Source organism: Neoarius graeffei, chromosome 13, assembly GCF_027579695.1.
Source record: "Neoarius graeffei isolate fNeoGra1 chromosome 13, fNeoGra1.pri, whole genome shotgun sequence".
NCBI classification, from domain to species: Eukaryota; Metazoa; Chordata; class Actinopteri; order Siluriformes; family Ariidae; genus Neoarius; species Neoarius graeffei.
In genome coordinates, this window is record NC_083581.1 from 48,564,332 (window position 1) to 48,578,270 (window position 13,939).

A 13,939-nucleotide genomic window follows, 5' to 3' on the forward strand; every position below is an offset into this window, starting at 1 on the left:
GAACCCAGGACCTTCTTGCTGTGAGGCGACAGTGCTAACCACGACACCACTGTGCCGCCCCGGAGTAGCTCACTGTTGGGAAATTGTTCAGAGCATCATGGCTGTTACCACATTAGATTTTGGAGCTTATATTCGGCTTTAAGGTAAGAATGAAATGTGGGTGTTTACTGAGTCCACTGCAAATCTGATCAGTGCTCCCACTGCATGCGGCTCCTCACTGACTAAGACTGGATGAAGCATCTTAAATTCTTTAACATACAAAGGCACACTTGAGACCTTCGAAATAAAAAAGGAATGAATTTGGAGTAGTAAGACTGAAAATGCAGGAAGGAGGTAGCAGCAAGAGGTATAAGACAAGAGCTGTATTGAAGTCTTGACAGACTGGTAATTACATTTTATGGCTGACGCTGTGGAGAGTACCATAATCAATGGCAGTGAAGAAATGTGGTTCAGCATTAATGCCCTATTTATTCAAGAGCTGAGGCAGAAAGTGGCTGACACATACAAAGGAGCCTGATCATCATGGCTTGCCATTTAGAGTGTGTGTGTGTGTGTGCACGTGTACATGTGAATAAGTCGTGGGATAGCGCAAAAGTGTGTGGGTGTATAGAAAGAGCTCCTATAACATCTGAGTTATAGTCTGCATGTTTTCAAGGTTCTCATTCTACACCCCATACAGTGTTTAATGCTGACTGCATCATCTACCAGTCAACTATATTAAATACGAAATATTAAATATTTTATCACTTGCAGTCACGCGCATTCAGCTAAAGGCTGAAATGTCACTGCTCTTCAAATCACATAAAATATGATAGATTTCAATTTGTATAGCACCATTCTAACCTTAGACAATTATACAGTAAATACATAGCTGAACGTTGGAAAATAGTGTGTCTAATACCAAAAATGTACATTTGGCTAACATGTACACGTGGCAGTAATAAACTCCTGTCATGGCTTCATAAACGTTAATGTTGATTGACAAATTCTAGGACTCAAGGTTTGTGAGAATGAATGGATGGGTAGAAGAGACGTCTTATACGATGACGTTCTCAGGTAAGCACAATGAGGAGTTAGATACACGCGTCACGTCAGCTTCCGACTACATCCATTTTATAAATGTCATCGTAGAAAATCCTGGCGAAGCAGTGCCTTTTCTAATCTAATGGTCCAACATAAACACGGAAATGAACATGATGTTTTCTGAAAAGACATTTTCAGTCTGTCACACATATTATCGTCATTTTACAGTAATAAAGCAATCACAAAAATAATGCTTTTAAAGAAGCTCCCCAGTGCAACAAGATGAACGAAACTGTGAGATTTAAACCACGGAGCCATTTTTGTTTGTGATGAAAATAAAAGCTGTAGATGTCTGTTCAAGGGCTTTATTATCTAAATCTTTAAAACTAATTTTGTAAATCCATTAAATCCAACTGGGATTTGAGCAGTCTAATTCACAACAAATCACTGTCAGGTTTTAACTTAATTCTATGATTTCATTCTACTTGTTCCTCTGCATATCAACCCCTATTATTCACAGAAGATTGATCCCTCATGTTTGGCCAAAGACCAGTTCATTAAGACCGCGGAGTTGAGGTGGTTGGATACAGAATGGTGACCTTAAAAGGGAGGTCATGCTGGCGAATATTGGTGAGATTCCTTGGCATCAACCCTTGTGCTAATCGCAGGCTCAGAAATGTCCAGACATGTATTCTACTGTGGCTTTTTGTGTTTGTTTATTTGCAAGTTTCTACCCGGCAGTGCATTTATGTGTGAGGCAGTATCTGCATGTTGGTCTTAAAGCAGTGATAGAAGCCGTGCCCTCTTCTCCATCACTCGTTGCTGGCATCCAGTCTCTCGTCATTTCCCAAGGCGGTCTCCTGTATGCGGTGCTTGCACTGGCTGTGGGTGTGGCGAACAGTGGAGCGGGAGGAGCGAGCGAAACAAGAGGCGAGGGACTGTGATTTGCAGTCACAAGATGAATCCTAGGAAGAAATTAGCAAACAAATTAACACTGAATTCTACTCATTGGCTCCTAGAACAAACTTTGCTCCAAATTCAGAGGAGGCGTTAACCGTTTGCGGAACCAATTCATTATTCAGCTGGTCTAGCCCATACTTCCACTAACATTTACTACAGTGACATTCAATACAGCTCCTTTAAAAGTTGTAAACTACAGACACAAATGAGGTTTGCAGATGTAGCCCATTTTCTCGCAGAAGCGACCACAACACTATTTTCCGCTGGGCCCTGCTCTTGCCTGAAGCATGTACGGTATTTGTTGAAGCTATAGTAAGTGTACAAGCTGAACTATTGATATGACATTTAGTAAAACTCATTCAGTAAAACATTTCTTTGGGTTTAATATTCTTTGTTCATTATTTCTCCATATCAACTCTGTCAAACTCAGAAAGCCCATGCACCACCGCTGGCAGGAAAGTTTAATTAATGACCCTTGATTACACCTCATTAAATATGTTTTCCCCTCTTATAGCAGTCCAGTGAATATCATTAATTATTCTATTCACATTCACTGGATATGAGTAATTGCATGCTCTGACTGGCTACTCTACTACTAGGATATCAGCTCATATACCGTGAGCAGAGGAAAACCAAAATGGCGGCGCGTATTGCTGAACCAACCGAGGACGAAATAAAAACTCTCCTCGAAAACAAAACCCCCAAAAATACAAAAAAAAAGTAAAGTATGGAATAAAAGTATTTGATGATAAGAACGTATCTTTTTTTCCCCAAGAATTATCATATTTTTCACAAATTGCTACTGTCATTTCGCCGGTTTGTTTACATTCCAAGCGGAAATTATTATGTCGGATGTTTTGTACAAAGTTTTTATTTATCGAATTTGCAAAAAATAAAAAGCTCTGTTTCTCAAAATCCAGTGACTGTGGATAGAATAAAGCAGTTATTCCACTCAATCTTGCTGTACATGGCTTACAGCTGTCAGCTCATGTACGACTCGATTTCGTGGAATAACTGTTAATTAACTCTTATAGATACTGGAAATAACATTAGGCAGAAAGCAGTTAAACACTCTCGTGAGGAGTTAATACCAACATTGTGCACATTGGACAGTTGTGTGCTACGTGACAATATAGAGCAGAATTTAGCAAAATCAAGGGCATGCATCAGTTTCATGTGATCCTGACCCTGAATGTAAGTACTTATTTTGTGTGATATCCACTCTGACCAGGAGCCAATGTCTGACAGTTTATTATAATATATTTAGTATATTTAAATAATATATTTAGTATAAACTAATATATTTAGTATAACATATTTACTATATTTAAATTACATTATATTGCATAAATACTGTGATTATAATATTATAATCACAGTATTTATGCAATATAATGTAATTTAAATATACACTAAACCAGAGGTGGACAGAGTACCCAACTTCATTACTTAAGTCAAAGTACAGATCCCACTGGTTAAATGTTACTCCGATACAAGTGAAAGTTGTCCAGTCAAATTTTTACTGAAGTACTTGCTTTTAAAAATACTTAAGTATTAAAAGTACATTTTCTGTCAATGCATTGCTGTATTATTGCCACAACGCTTACAAAACCTAACGCCGTTACCAAAGACAGAAATGTGAATTCAGAAAATGAACGCATGCTGTGCCGTCATGGTGGTTTAATGTTAAGCTAGCTAGTCAGTGAAACTCCACCTGACATGCTAGCAAACTCTTTTCAAACTCAAAATCATATTGGGTTGCTAATGCTACTAGAAAAGAAAGATTTCTACATTCTGTTTATTTGGCAAAATTATGCTAAAACATATTTCTGAAAGGAGTTCAGATAAGTTAATGTTATTCATGTTAGTGTAACTCCGTTTTTACATGCTAACTAACAGTATCCAAGTTAATTAGCTATGTGTTAACGTTAGCTGTGGACAAGGCTACGGCAACTTGGCGGGCAAATCCATAGAAAGTCATTTGACTAACCAGACTGCATAGCTATTGCAACATTATCGCTAGCTCTAAAAGCACAGACAACTTCGTTGCAAGCTTTCTCTTGTTTACACACCTCAATATGCTTCCGCAGGTTGGATGGCGAGTTTTGTAGGCTGTGATGTGGTTTGTTTTAGGAAAAGAAAGAAAACATTTAAAACGAAACGAATCTTTAATCCTTTCAGAAAACTGAAACATGGGTTCATGGGCCATGGGTGCGTGCATTCCCCAGAAGACCTGCCTCCTTCCATTCTGCCATCAACTGATCATGTTCAATTAATGTTGCTGAGAAATCACTGAACTTGATTTTTATACAGTCTATGGACGTGACTTGACCCTAGTGATTACTGATCAGCTGTCTCAGTGTCACTTGCGAAAAAACCAATCACATTTTAGAAAAAAGACACAAACGTTCACTTTCAAAGCTGCTTCATAGTAACAAGCAATGAGGACCTTGACAGAAATGTAGTGGAGTGAAAAGTACGATATTTGTCTTTCAAATGTAGTGAAGTTAAAGTCATAAGTTTCCAAAAAAATAATACTCAAGTACAGATACTCAGTGTACTTAAGTACAGTACTCAAGTAAATGTACTTCGTTACACTCCACCTCTGCATGAAACACTGAGCCTCATGTATAAAGCTGGATACGAATTTACACAAGAAAGTTGGAATTCATGAAAATCCAGTAAATTTGGAAAAATGTCCTACATGTCCTCCTGACGTGTAAGTTTACGCATATGAAGACAAACTAATGATAAGCCTTGACTTGATCCACTTCAAATTATATAATTTGCATGGATTACTGCACTTTAATATATGGCATATACTGCTGAGTTTAATTGCTTATTAGTATTACGTTTACAGCATTTAGCAGAGGCTCTTATCCAGAGCGACTTCTAGAAGAGCTCTGGAGTCTCTATCCAAAACACATCCTCATGCTAGTTCACTGGGTCAGGGACTAAGAATCCCATCGAGAACATTTTGTGAAAAGCAGACTTTTGTGTTATTGGCATTAATTAAAGAATATAAAAAATAAATAAAGCAACACAAACCCATAAATTAAGTCAAATAAAACTAATCATTCAATTATGACATGAGAAATGCCACAGTATAAACTGAAGACGGGTCTGTCTGTCTGTGCAGAACTATTAGACATGGACAAATGCCTCAGCTGATAGAAGATTTAGTGTTCACTTATCTCATTCTCATCTCATTATCTGTAGCCGCTTTATCCTTCTACAGGGTCGCAGGCAAGCTGGAGCCTATCCCAGCTGACTACGGGCGAAAGGCGGGGTACACCCTGGACAAGTCGCCAGGTCATCACAGGGCTGACACATAGACACAGACAACCATTCACACTCACATTCACACCTACGGTCAATTTAGAGTCACCAGTTAACCTAACCTGCATGTCTTTGGACTGTGGGGGAAACCGGAGCACCCGGAGGAACCCCACGCGGACACGGGGAGAACATGCAAACTCCGCACAGAAAGGCCCTTGCTGGCCACGGGGCTCGAACCCGGACCTTCTTGCTGTGAGGCGACAGCGCTAACCACTACATCACCGTCGCCTCACAGCAAGAAGGTCCGGGTTCGAGCCCCGTGGCTGGCGAGGGTCTTTCTGTGCGGAGTTTGCATGTTCTCCCCGTGTCCGCGTGGGTTTCCTCCGGGTGCTCTGGTTTCCCCCGCAGTCCAAAGACATGCAGGTTAGGTTAACTGGTGACTCTAAATTGACCGTAGGTGTGAATGTGAATGTGAATGGTTGTCTGTGACTATGTGTCAGCCCTGTGATGACCTGGCGACTTGTCCAGGGTGTACCCCGCCTTTCGCCCGTAGTCAGCTGGGATAGGCTCCAGCTTGCCTGCGACCCTGTAGAACAGGATAAAGCGGCTACAGATAATGAGATGAGATCTATTATTACAGATTTTAATTGCCATTGAAGGGAGTCAAAATCACTTCCACTTCCGTCTTTCAGTCTTTACTCCCACTGTTCATTTCTTGCTCGGAGCTGTCTGTGCAATTGAATTTTTTCTTTTTTTTTATGGGCATCACTAGATGTAAATGAGCTGTGTCAGGAAGGCGCTTTACAGGCGAGTAATAAACGCGTGTGAGTATGAAGAAAATCAGTGTTTCCGAAATTTGTGAGTCCCGTGGAAAATTTCTGTTTTGGTTGACTTACGCAAACATTTATATACAACTTTGCTGAAAGATTGATGAGGCCCACTGTATGGCCAGCTGATTCTTACGATAAATTATGAACCACACCAACATAAACTGAGCTGTAACTGTATCAGTCCTTGGTCAGTTTATCCATTAAAGCATGGACATGTTTTCTTTAGTGGACAGCATCAATTAACCAAAACATATGTACCATAAATGCTTTTGAAAGTTAATAATAGCAATTATTCTACCCACATTCACTGGATATGAGCAATCGTGCGCTCTGATTGGCTACTCTACTACTAGAATATCAGCTCGTATACCGTGAGTAGAGGAAAAACAAAATGGCGGAGCACATAAAGTCAGATATCACTTTATCAAGTACTTAAAAGAAACAGAAATGGCTAAACGGATATAGGTCCCCCCTCCAATATTGCCTGTTCCACACTCCAGCCCAGTTGGTGGCAATAATGCACCTTTAAGTTGGTTTGCCAATGCCAAAAAAAAAACCTGAAGAAGAAAATAATGGTGGAGCATTTTGCTGAACAAACTGAGCACGAAATAAAAACTCTACTCAAAAACAAAACCCCAAAAAATACAAAAAAAAAAGGAATGAAAGTATACGCGCCTCGTCAGCTATCAGCTCATGTATTGCTCGATTTCGTGGAATAACTATTAAATGTCCTGACGTTGATTTAGTATCTTTTGAAATGGAATATGGCCCTTAGTATGGCCCTAAACTAGTGATAATTTCAATCAAATGGCTAAGCATTGTGAGTAAAATTACCATGGCTTTATGATCATAATTTCACAGTAGAGTTCAGATTTTTACTTATTTATTGATAGACGTGGTGAAATCCTACTTTGTTTCGTCAACCCTCACCTCTGGGCTACTAGCGCTTGCATTTGACTCCTTCCCACTGACTACTGCCACGACATCATCCCGGAGTGTCTGTCTCATGAACCTCTTATTGACGATCTTGGTGACACTGTCTGTTCCCATCAGAGCACCAGTGAGACATTCAGGCTTGGGCTCATCTATGACTCCAGTCTTCTCTCCTGATAATGTCCGTCCACATACGTTTTGAAAGAACTCCTGCACAATGCCGTACTTCTGAGTGCCAGGGTCACCAAGGCTAATGCCGACACTGGGGCAAGAGGGCTTGCCGGCAGCTTGCCTTCCAGGGCATGTATCACCCCTCCACAGTGACTCCATGCTGGAAGTGTGCTCTACAACGCTGAAGAGGCTGGACAGACCATCGTTGAGGCCACTGAGTACGGGACTGTCACGGGTCGTGGTGGACCGAGCCCATGCAGATCCGCTCTGGGCAATGCTACGGTTTGGCAGATTCCACATGCTGCGGTCTCTTGAGGAGGTGGATGATGTCTCCAGCTTGGAGGATGAGGATGAAGCAGAGACCCTTCGTGTGAGCTTGGGTGAGCCATATTTTGGTGAGCAGCAGGGTCGGTCAATGCGGCTGTGCACCTTCTCCAGTGACGATGAAATTTGGCGTGATCGTGCTGAAGTAAGTGAGGTGGATGGGCGTGGAGACCACACCTTCCCGTGAAATCCTGCCCCTCGGGAGCTTGAGGAGGCCGGACTCTCTGTCTGCAGGCCCACACTGACAAACTTGGCCGTCTGTGTTCCTGTGCTGGTGAAGCCCACAGTCTGACTTCCTGCATCTTTGCTGCATTTCCTCTCAAGAGAGCTAGAACGAATGGCCTGCCGCACACAATTAGTCATCTCCTTCATGTCGTCGCTCAGATTCGCAGAAATCTCAAGGGTATGGAGGGCCTCGGAGCTGCCCGTCCTGCCCTCCAGTAGGTCCCTGTGCTGCTGGGATAGTGAGCTTAGCCACTGCTCATATGAGGATGACAAGTGTGAAGATGAAGATTGTGTCGCTGGAGGCAGTACCGCTTGGTCCGAGTTAGTTGCACCGAACCTCTTGAGTCCCAGCTGGGTATCATTTACGCTCAGATCCTTGACCTTCCTTTCCATCCTCCTGACAGCTGGAGGGCTGTAGTATATTCGGATACCTGTTTTGTCTGGAGCAGTGTAACTCCTTTGCACATGCGCCACACTCCGCTGTAGCTCTGGAAAACTTGTGCTGGGGCAGTCCCAGGTTTTAAATGGCTCCGCCTTCTCCAGAGAAGCTGACTCGCTACTCAGATACTTCCAGTTCTTCTGGTTGAGGTCACTCAGGTCTGTGCGGGTTACAAGGTTATTAAACTGGTGCTTCCCAGCCTTCCCCTCAGTGATTCCATTGGCCTCATGGTCTGGAAGGAAAGAAGCGACATCCAGCAAATTCTCAAGGTCTGACAAGGAGGAAATTGGTTGGGTTCTGCAGAGAAATAACCGGTTTGAACAGACAAAGACAGGAAACATGAAAATCTGATCCTGAAAATTACTTTAGAATTGTGATTTATCACAGGGTCACAAATTATAAAAAATTACCTCTGCAAGGTTGTTTCATTTGCGGTTGCATCTGTGGATACTCCCTTGCCACTGAGAGACTAAAAATGAACATATTTTGTCAGTCATATACAGATCAGGCTTTTTCTATCTCTACCTCACTGGGTACTCTCTTACTGAATAAATAAGTAGATTTCTACATGAGAATCATGAGGGAGCACAAAATAACTAATTTCCTTAAGACGTGGGTGAGTGTTTGTTAATCTTTCCATAGCTTGTCTCAAAGAAATTCAAAGGAAGCTAGCTAGACACATGGCATAAAAAAATTGAAAGAACCAATGGCTGTTTGTTCTCATGGAAGCAATTCTGGGCAGACACCATAAAAACAATGTTTTTCTACATTTCCGGTATTACCACTGGCAGCAAGAAGCCACATGACCCCCCACATAGTCACAAAGAAAGAATGCAACAGTACAACAATCTGTGAGTAATCTTTGGAAGTGTTTGACGATAATGTAATATCTACCGATTGTGATGAAAGTATACATACCAAAACAGGAAATGTGTGAAGAAAGTTGGGTAAGAGGCATGATAAGCACAACATAGTATTAAACATCATAACCTCATGATGCACTTACAACTTTTAAAATAAGTTCACAAACCTTGTTAGAAATCCTCATCTCATCTCATTATCTCTAGCCGCTTCATCCTGTTCTACAGGGTCGCAGGCAAGCTGGAGCCTATCCCAGCTGACTACGGGCGAAAGGCGGGGTACACCCTGGACAAGTCGCCAGGTCATCACAGGGCTGACACATAGACACAGACAACCATTCACACCTACGGTCAATTTAGAGTCACCAGTTAACCTAACCTGCATGTCTTTGGACTGTGGGGGAAACCGGAGCACCCGGAGGAAACCCACACGGACACAGGGAGAACATGCAAACTCCACACAGAAAGGCCCTCGCCGGCCCCGGGGCTCGAACCCAGGACCTTCTTGCTGTGAGGCGACAGCGCTAACCACTACACCACCGTGCCGTCCTGTTAGAAATCCTGATAAATAAAATCAAGGAGAGTAATTAAAGCTATACTGCTTTTCAGATTTTTCAAGTGTAGGTCATGAAAATAATTTTCCCTGACACCCAATTATTTTTGTTTAGTGGACCGAAAGCTACTGAGTTTGAATCACAGACTTCCAATTTTATTAGCTTTTTAATTTTTTTTTTTTTAATTGAACAATTTAGGGCCACGTGGCCTTAAATCCTCTGCTATTTTTTCCTGCTTCACCATGACGCAATACAAGATACTACGTCATACAATACACGGTGGGCTTTCCCCGTTTGCGCAAGGCATTGTGGGATACAAATTTGAAACAGGAGAGAAAAATGAAGGATGTGAGCGTGTGAATGAAAATGTGAAAGACCAACTACAGTAACGGAAAGCGAGAAGAAAAGACGTTAAGCTGTGAAGGAAAGGAAACGCAGGACCAAACTAATAAATATCGCCGGTCAGAGAACACCTCGGTGTGATCAGCTGTTTGTTTAGCGGCAGAATGATGTAACTGTCAGTGCACGGTCAAGGTAAACCTGCGCATACGCACACGGACTTCCTCTGTCTGCTTGACTGTGCAAAGCGAGTGATTTCGTGCACATTATTTGCTCGGGAATCCCCTCAAATTAAATAACTTCCCAGCCACAGAATGGCCTGGGTTGTTTTTTTTAAGATATTACAGAAATAAACATTTATCACAATGACCAAATTTCAGAGGGAACTAGATTTCACCGATTTTATGAACTCGAAAGGGCGTCTACTTTCAAGTAAGAGAATATATGATACATGTTCAGACAAAGAAGGCATTTATTTAAGGCATCCTAATGAAGCCGTATAGATTAACACTTAGGATCAGTGACGAGTGTGACCTCTGACCTGTGTGCCCTTGCTTTGGGCATCATGGAGCCTCTGCTCCCACTGGTTCCTCTCCTGATTAAAATGCTCCAGAAGCTCCAGCTTCTCCCGGCTCCAGTTTCTCTCGCTTATCTGTAGCTGCTTGGTCACATCCATCAGTGCAGCATATGAGTCTGCCAGCAGGTGCTGGTGCTCCTCACGCTCCCTCTTCAGAGCCCCCTTCAGATCTGGAGGATCCATGTCAGTACCAGCTGCAGACATCTTCCCTGCCTTCCCCTCCAGCTGGAAAGAGTACGGCGAGACAGATGAGGATTGAACAGTAACCATGGTGACAACATGACGGTGAGAAAAGTACAAACCAGTGTATAGTTATTTGTTGACAGAAGAACCATCCACTGAAAGTATGGACAACAAAACACACACCAGATAGAAATATTACTTAAAATTAATTGTAGAATGGTTCTTAAAATTCTTATTATTTCAGAATATGTGTAATCCTCTGCCTGATGGAGAAAAACGATGTGTGCCCACGGTGCCATTCTTATCTGTTATGGATTAAATGTTTCGAGAAAGACCTTTTTGTTGTGAGAAACCAGAGAGTGAAAGTGTTTTGTTTTTTGTGCACGCAGACAGAGTGTGGCTCGGGCAGAGAGAGTGTTTCTGATATATTCATGAAGCTTCTTTAATAAAATCAACCTATCTCTCTCATCAGGTCTTGGTGTCTGCTTGCGATCCTTTATTGAAGGGGGAAACAGAAAATTTACTTCACAATCTAACTTAATTAAATGCAGATATTCAGAAAGCCGAGCATTTATTTGTCTCCAATCCTTTTTTTTGTGGTTTCTCTATTACACTATCAAGCTGAGCATCAAAGCAAAAGCTGCTACTCACACATTTTATCTGATGCAGTTTATGTTATTAAAACCCAGGCCTTCTGGGAAGATCATTAGTCACAAACTCCAGCATGTATCTGCCATATAAAGTCCAAAAGGAACCTGGCAATTCGTGCGATGATTACGTGTTTCGAGTCAGGTCATATTCCCCATTTGTCACAATGGCAAACAAAGCCTAATGAGCTTTCTTTATTCCAAACCAAAACCCCTTGTTCCAAAACCTGTGCTTTACTCGGAACTATGGGAAAGAGCCAGACGCAGGGTGGAGCAGCAGAACAGCTGGTGGAACAATGCCACATTGTCAGCACTGCTGAGATGCTTGGCACTCGCTTTTATAATGGGCTACAAGTTGTGCCACACACATGCTGTGGCATAGAAATGTTTAACTTGCGCAGGGTAATTTGGAGAAGGGCATTGAAGGATTTCAGCGCAACAGAAATTTGTTCATTGATCAGTGACACCAGATGTAGACAGCAGACAATAAAATTCTTTGTTTGCAATATCAATATAATCTAAGCATTTAATTGACATTAACGCACATTAATTCCCTTTAACGTATCAATATAGCATGCTGTACGGTATATCCACTGTAATATATCATAAGCTGGATTCACTGAACAGCTTTGTTACTGGAGTCTGAGAGACCAGATCTAGTATCTAGAACTAGTCTTAAATCTCATCTCTCTTCAATCCAGGATTGTCCTGTTTTGCATTTTCTTGTGCACACACCACAGAACAAAAGCAGTGACGAGGATAAGGAGGAGTGGCAGGAAATAGGGGAACCAAAAAGAGTCCATGCTCCTTCCAGAGACCTCTCATATCAGTTAACATTTGCTGCAGTGACTGAGGCACCAACCATAAGTGCTAGTGAAACACACAAGGCAGGGAAGTTGTAGATATGTTTTCATGTAGATCTGTTTTCAACTAGTCCTGAAACCCATCCATCCATTATCTGTAGCTGCTTATCCTGTACAGGGTCACGGGCAAGCTGGAGCCTATCCCAGCTGACTATGGGCAAGAGGCGGGATACACCCTGGACAAGTCGCCAGGTCATCCCAGGGCTGACACACAGAGACAACACACATTCACACCTATGGTCAATTTAGAGCCACCAATTAGCCTAACCTGCATGTCTTTGGACTGTGGGGGAAACCGGAGCACCCGGAGGAAACCCACGCGGACACGGGGAGAACATGCAAACTCCACACAGAAAGGTCCTCGTTGGCCACTGGGCTCGAACCCAGAACCTTCTTGCTGTGAGGTGACCGTGCTAACCACTACACTACCATGCCGCCCTTAGTCCTGAAACCAAATTCCCTTATTTAATGATACAGCCAGGTATAAAACGTATTGGATATTTGCTGAACCCAACTCACTATACACCATCCACTGGTTTTCACGTTTTTACTGGATACAGTGATAACCACAGGGATTAGTCAAGACAGACATACATACATGAGAACACACACAATGCATTAGCAATACGCTGACCACGCATCATGTTATTCTTTCCTTCAGTAAGTTCTTTTTTCCTTGCTTTAGTCCATCACTACTTTCTACTCACCCCCCACATTCACATAAACACTACATCTGTGTCTTTCCTCCGTCTCATCTGGCTTGATGATTGATTAAGTCATTAAGAAAATTGGATTTTACAAAGTCTTCAATAATATCCTTATATTATTATATCGTGGTGTTCTGAGCGATGTTGCACGGCGGCTGTGCAGGCAGTGTGGGATTCATCTTCGTGAGCCTTTTGGTGGGACTGTGGTAGCTACGCCATCGGAATTACATCCTGACCCTCTTTTGGTGGACCACCACCAATTGTAAAGCGACCTTGGGTGTGAGAAAGGCGCTATATAAATTGAACTGACATATAGGATATTACAGTCGCACAAAGATATGAAGTTTATCTCTGAGTAATGAATATCTTCACGAGTGAGTGAAGTGAATCAGGCTTATTAATGGCCATGAGTGACGATGACAAAATGTCTGGGTGGACTCTTAGCTCTATGACTAACAACCCTTTAAATCTATTAATGTTCAGCCTCAGTAGGGGCACAATCTTTATAATTAAAACCAGTACCTGGGTGATGAGGCTTTTGAGCTCAGTGCGCTCCACCTCCCAGGAGGCCTTAGCTCGGGCAAACTGCTGCGTTAACTCCTGAGAGCTCTGACGCTCCTCTTGCAGCTCGGTGCTCAGATCCTGCAGAGCCACCTTCAGGTCGGACAATGTCGCACTCAAACCAGTAGCCTGCTGGTCGGGTGGGACAGTGAGGCATATTATAGGTGTTTATCATAAAATTTAATTTGCATTTATGGTTTCAGGTCATACTGTATGTGCACCCACTTGCTCAAACTTGATTAACCTACCTGAAGGTTATTCTCAGAAAGGCTGCGATCTTTGTTTGTGGGACTTGGTGGCCTCTCCTTGGTTACTGCCATCTTGCTGTCTCCATGGTGAGGGGCAAGGCCATCGTCCTCCAAAGGGAGGTGAAGCTCCTTAATGCTGTTAAGCTGACGAGGAAACATGCTTACATGTCACGTGAACTGGTACTGACTGTATTATCAGTTTGAGTCAATGTTTTT

General features: G+C 42.4%; 1 protein-coding gene across 3 annotated transcripts in view; it reads right to left on the reverse strand.

Annotated features, from left to right (window-relative positions):
- Positions 1-347: 347 nt before the first annotated feature.
- Positions 348-13,939, reverse strand: part of mtcl2 (microtubule crosslinking factor 2) — a 137,785-nt gene continuing 124,193 nt past the window's right edge. For 2 of the 3 annotated variants that reach the window (XM_060937930.1, XM_060937928.1), the window contains exons 9-14: positions 13,724-13,867; positions 13,437-13,607; positions 10,479-10,739; positions 8,595-8,653; positions 7,023-8,481; positions 348-1,988 (exon numbers count right to left, since the gene is read on the reverse strand). In XM_060937930.1, coding sequence (XP_060793913.1) covers positions 1,836-1,988; positions 7,023-8,481; positions 8,595-8,653; positions 10,479-10,739; positions 13,437-13,607; positions 13,724-13,867 — 2,247 coding nt within the window. In that variant the 3' untranslated portion in view covers positions 348-1,835. The remainder of the gene's footprint in view (positions 1,989-7,022; positions 8,482-8,594; positions 8,654-10,478; positions 10,740-13,436; positions 13,608-13,723; positions 13,868-13,939) is intronic. The other variant, XM_060937929.1, reaches the window with a different exon arrangement.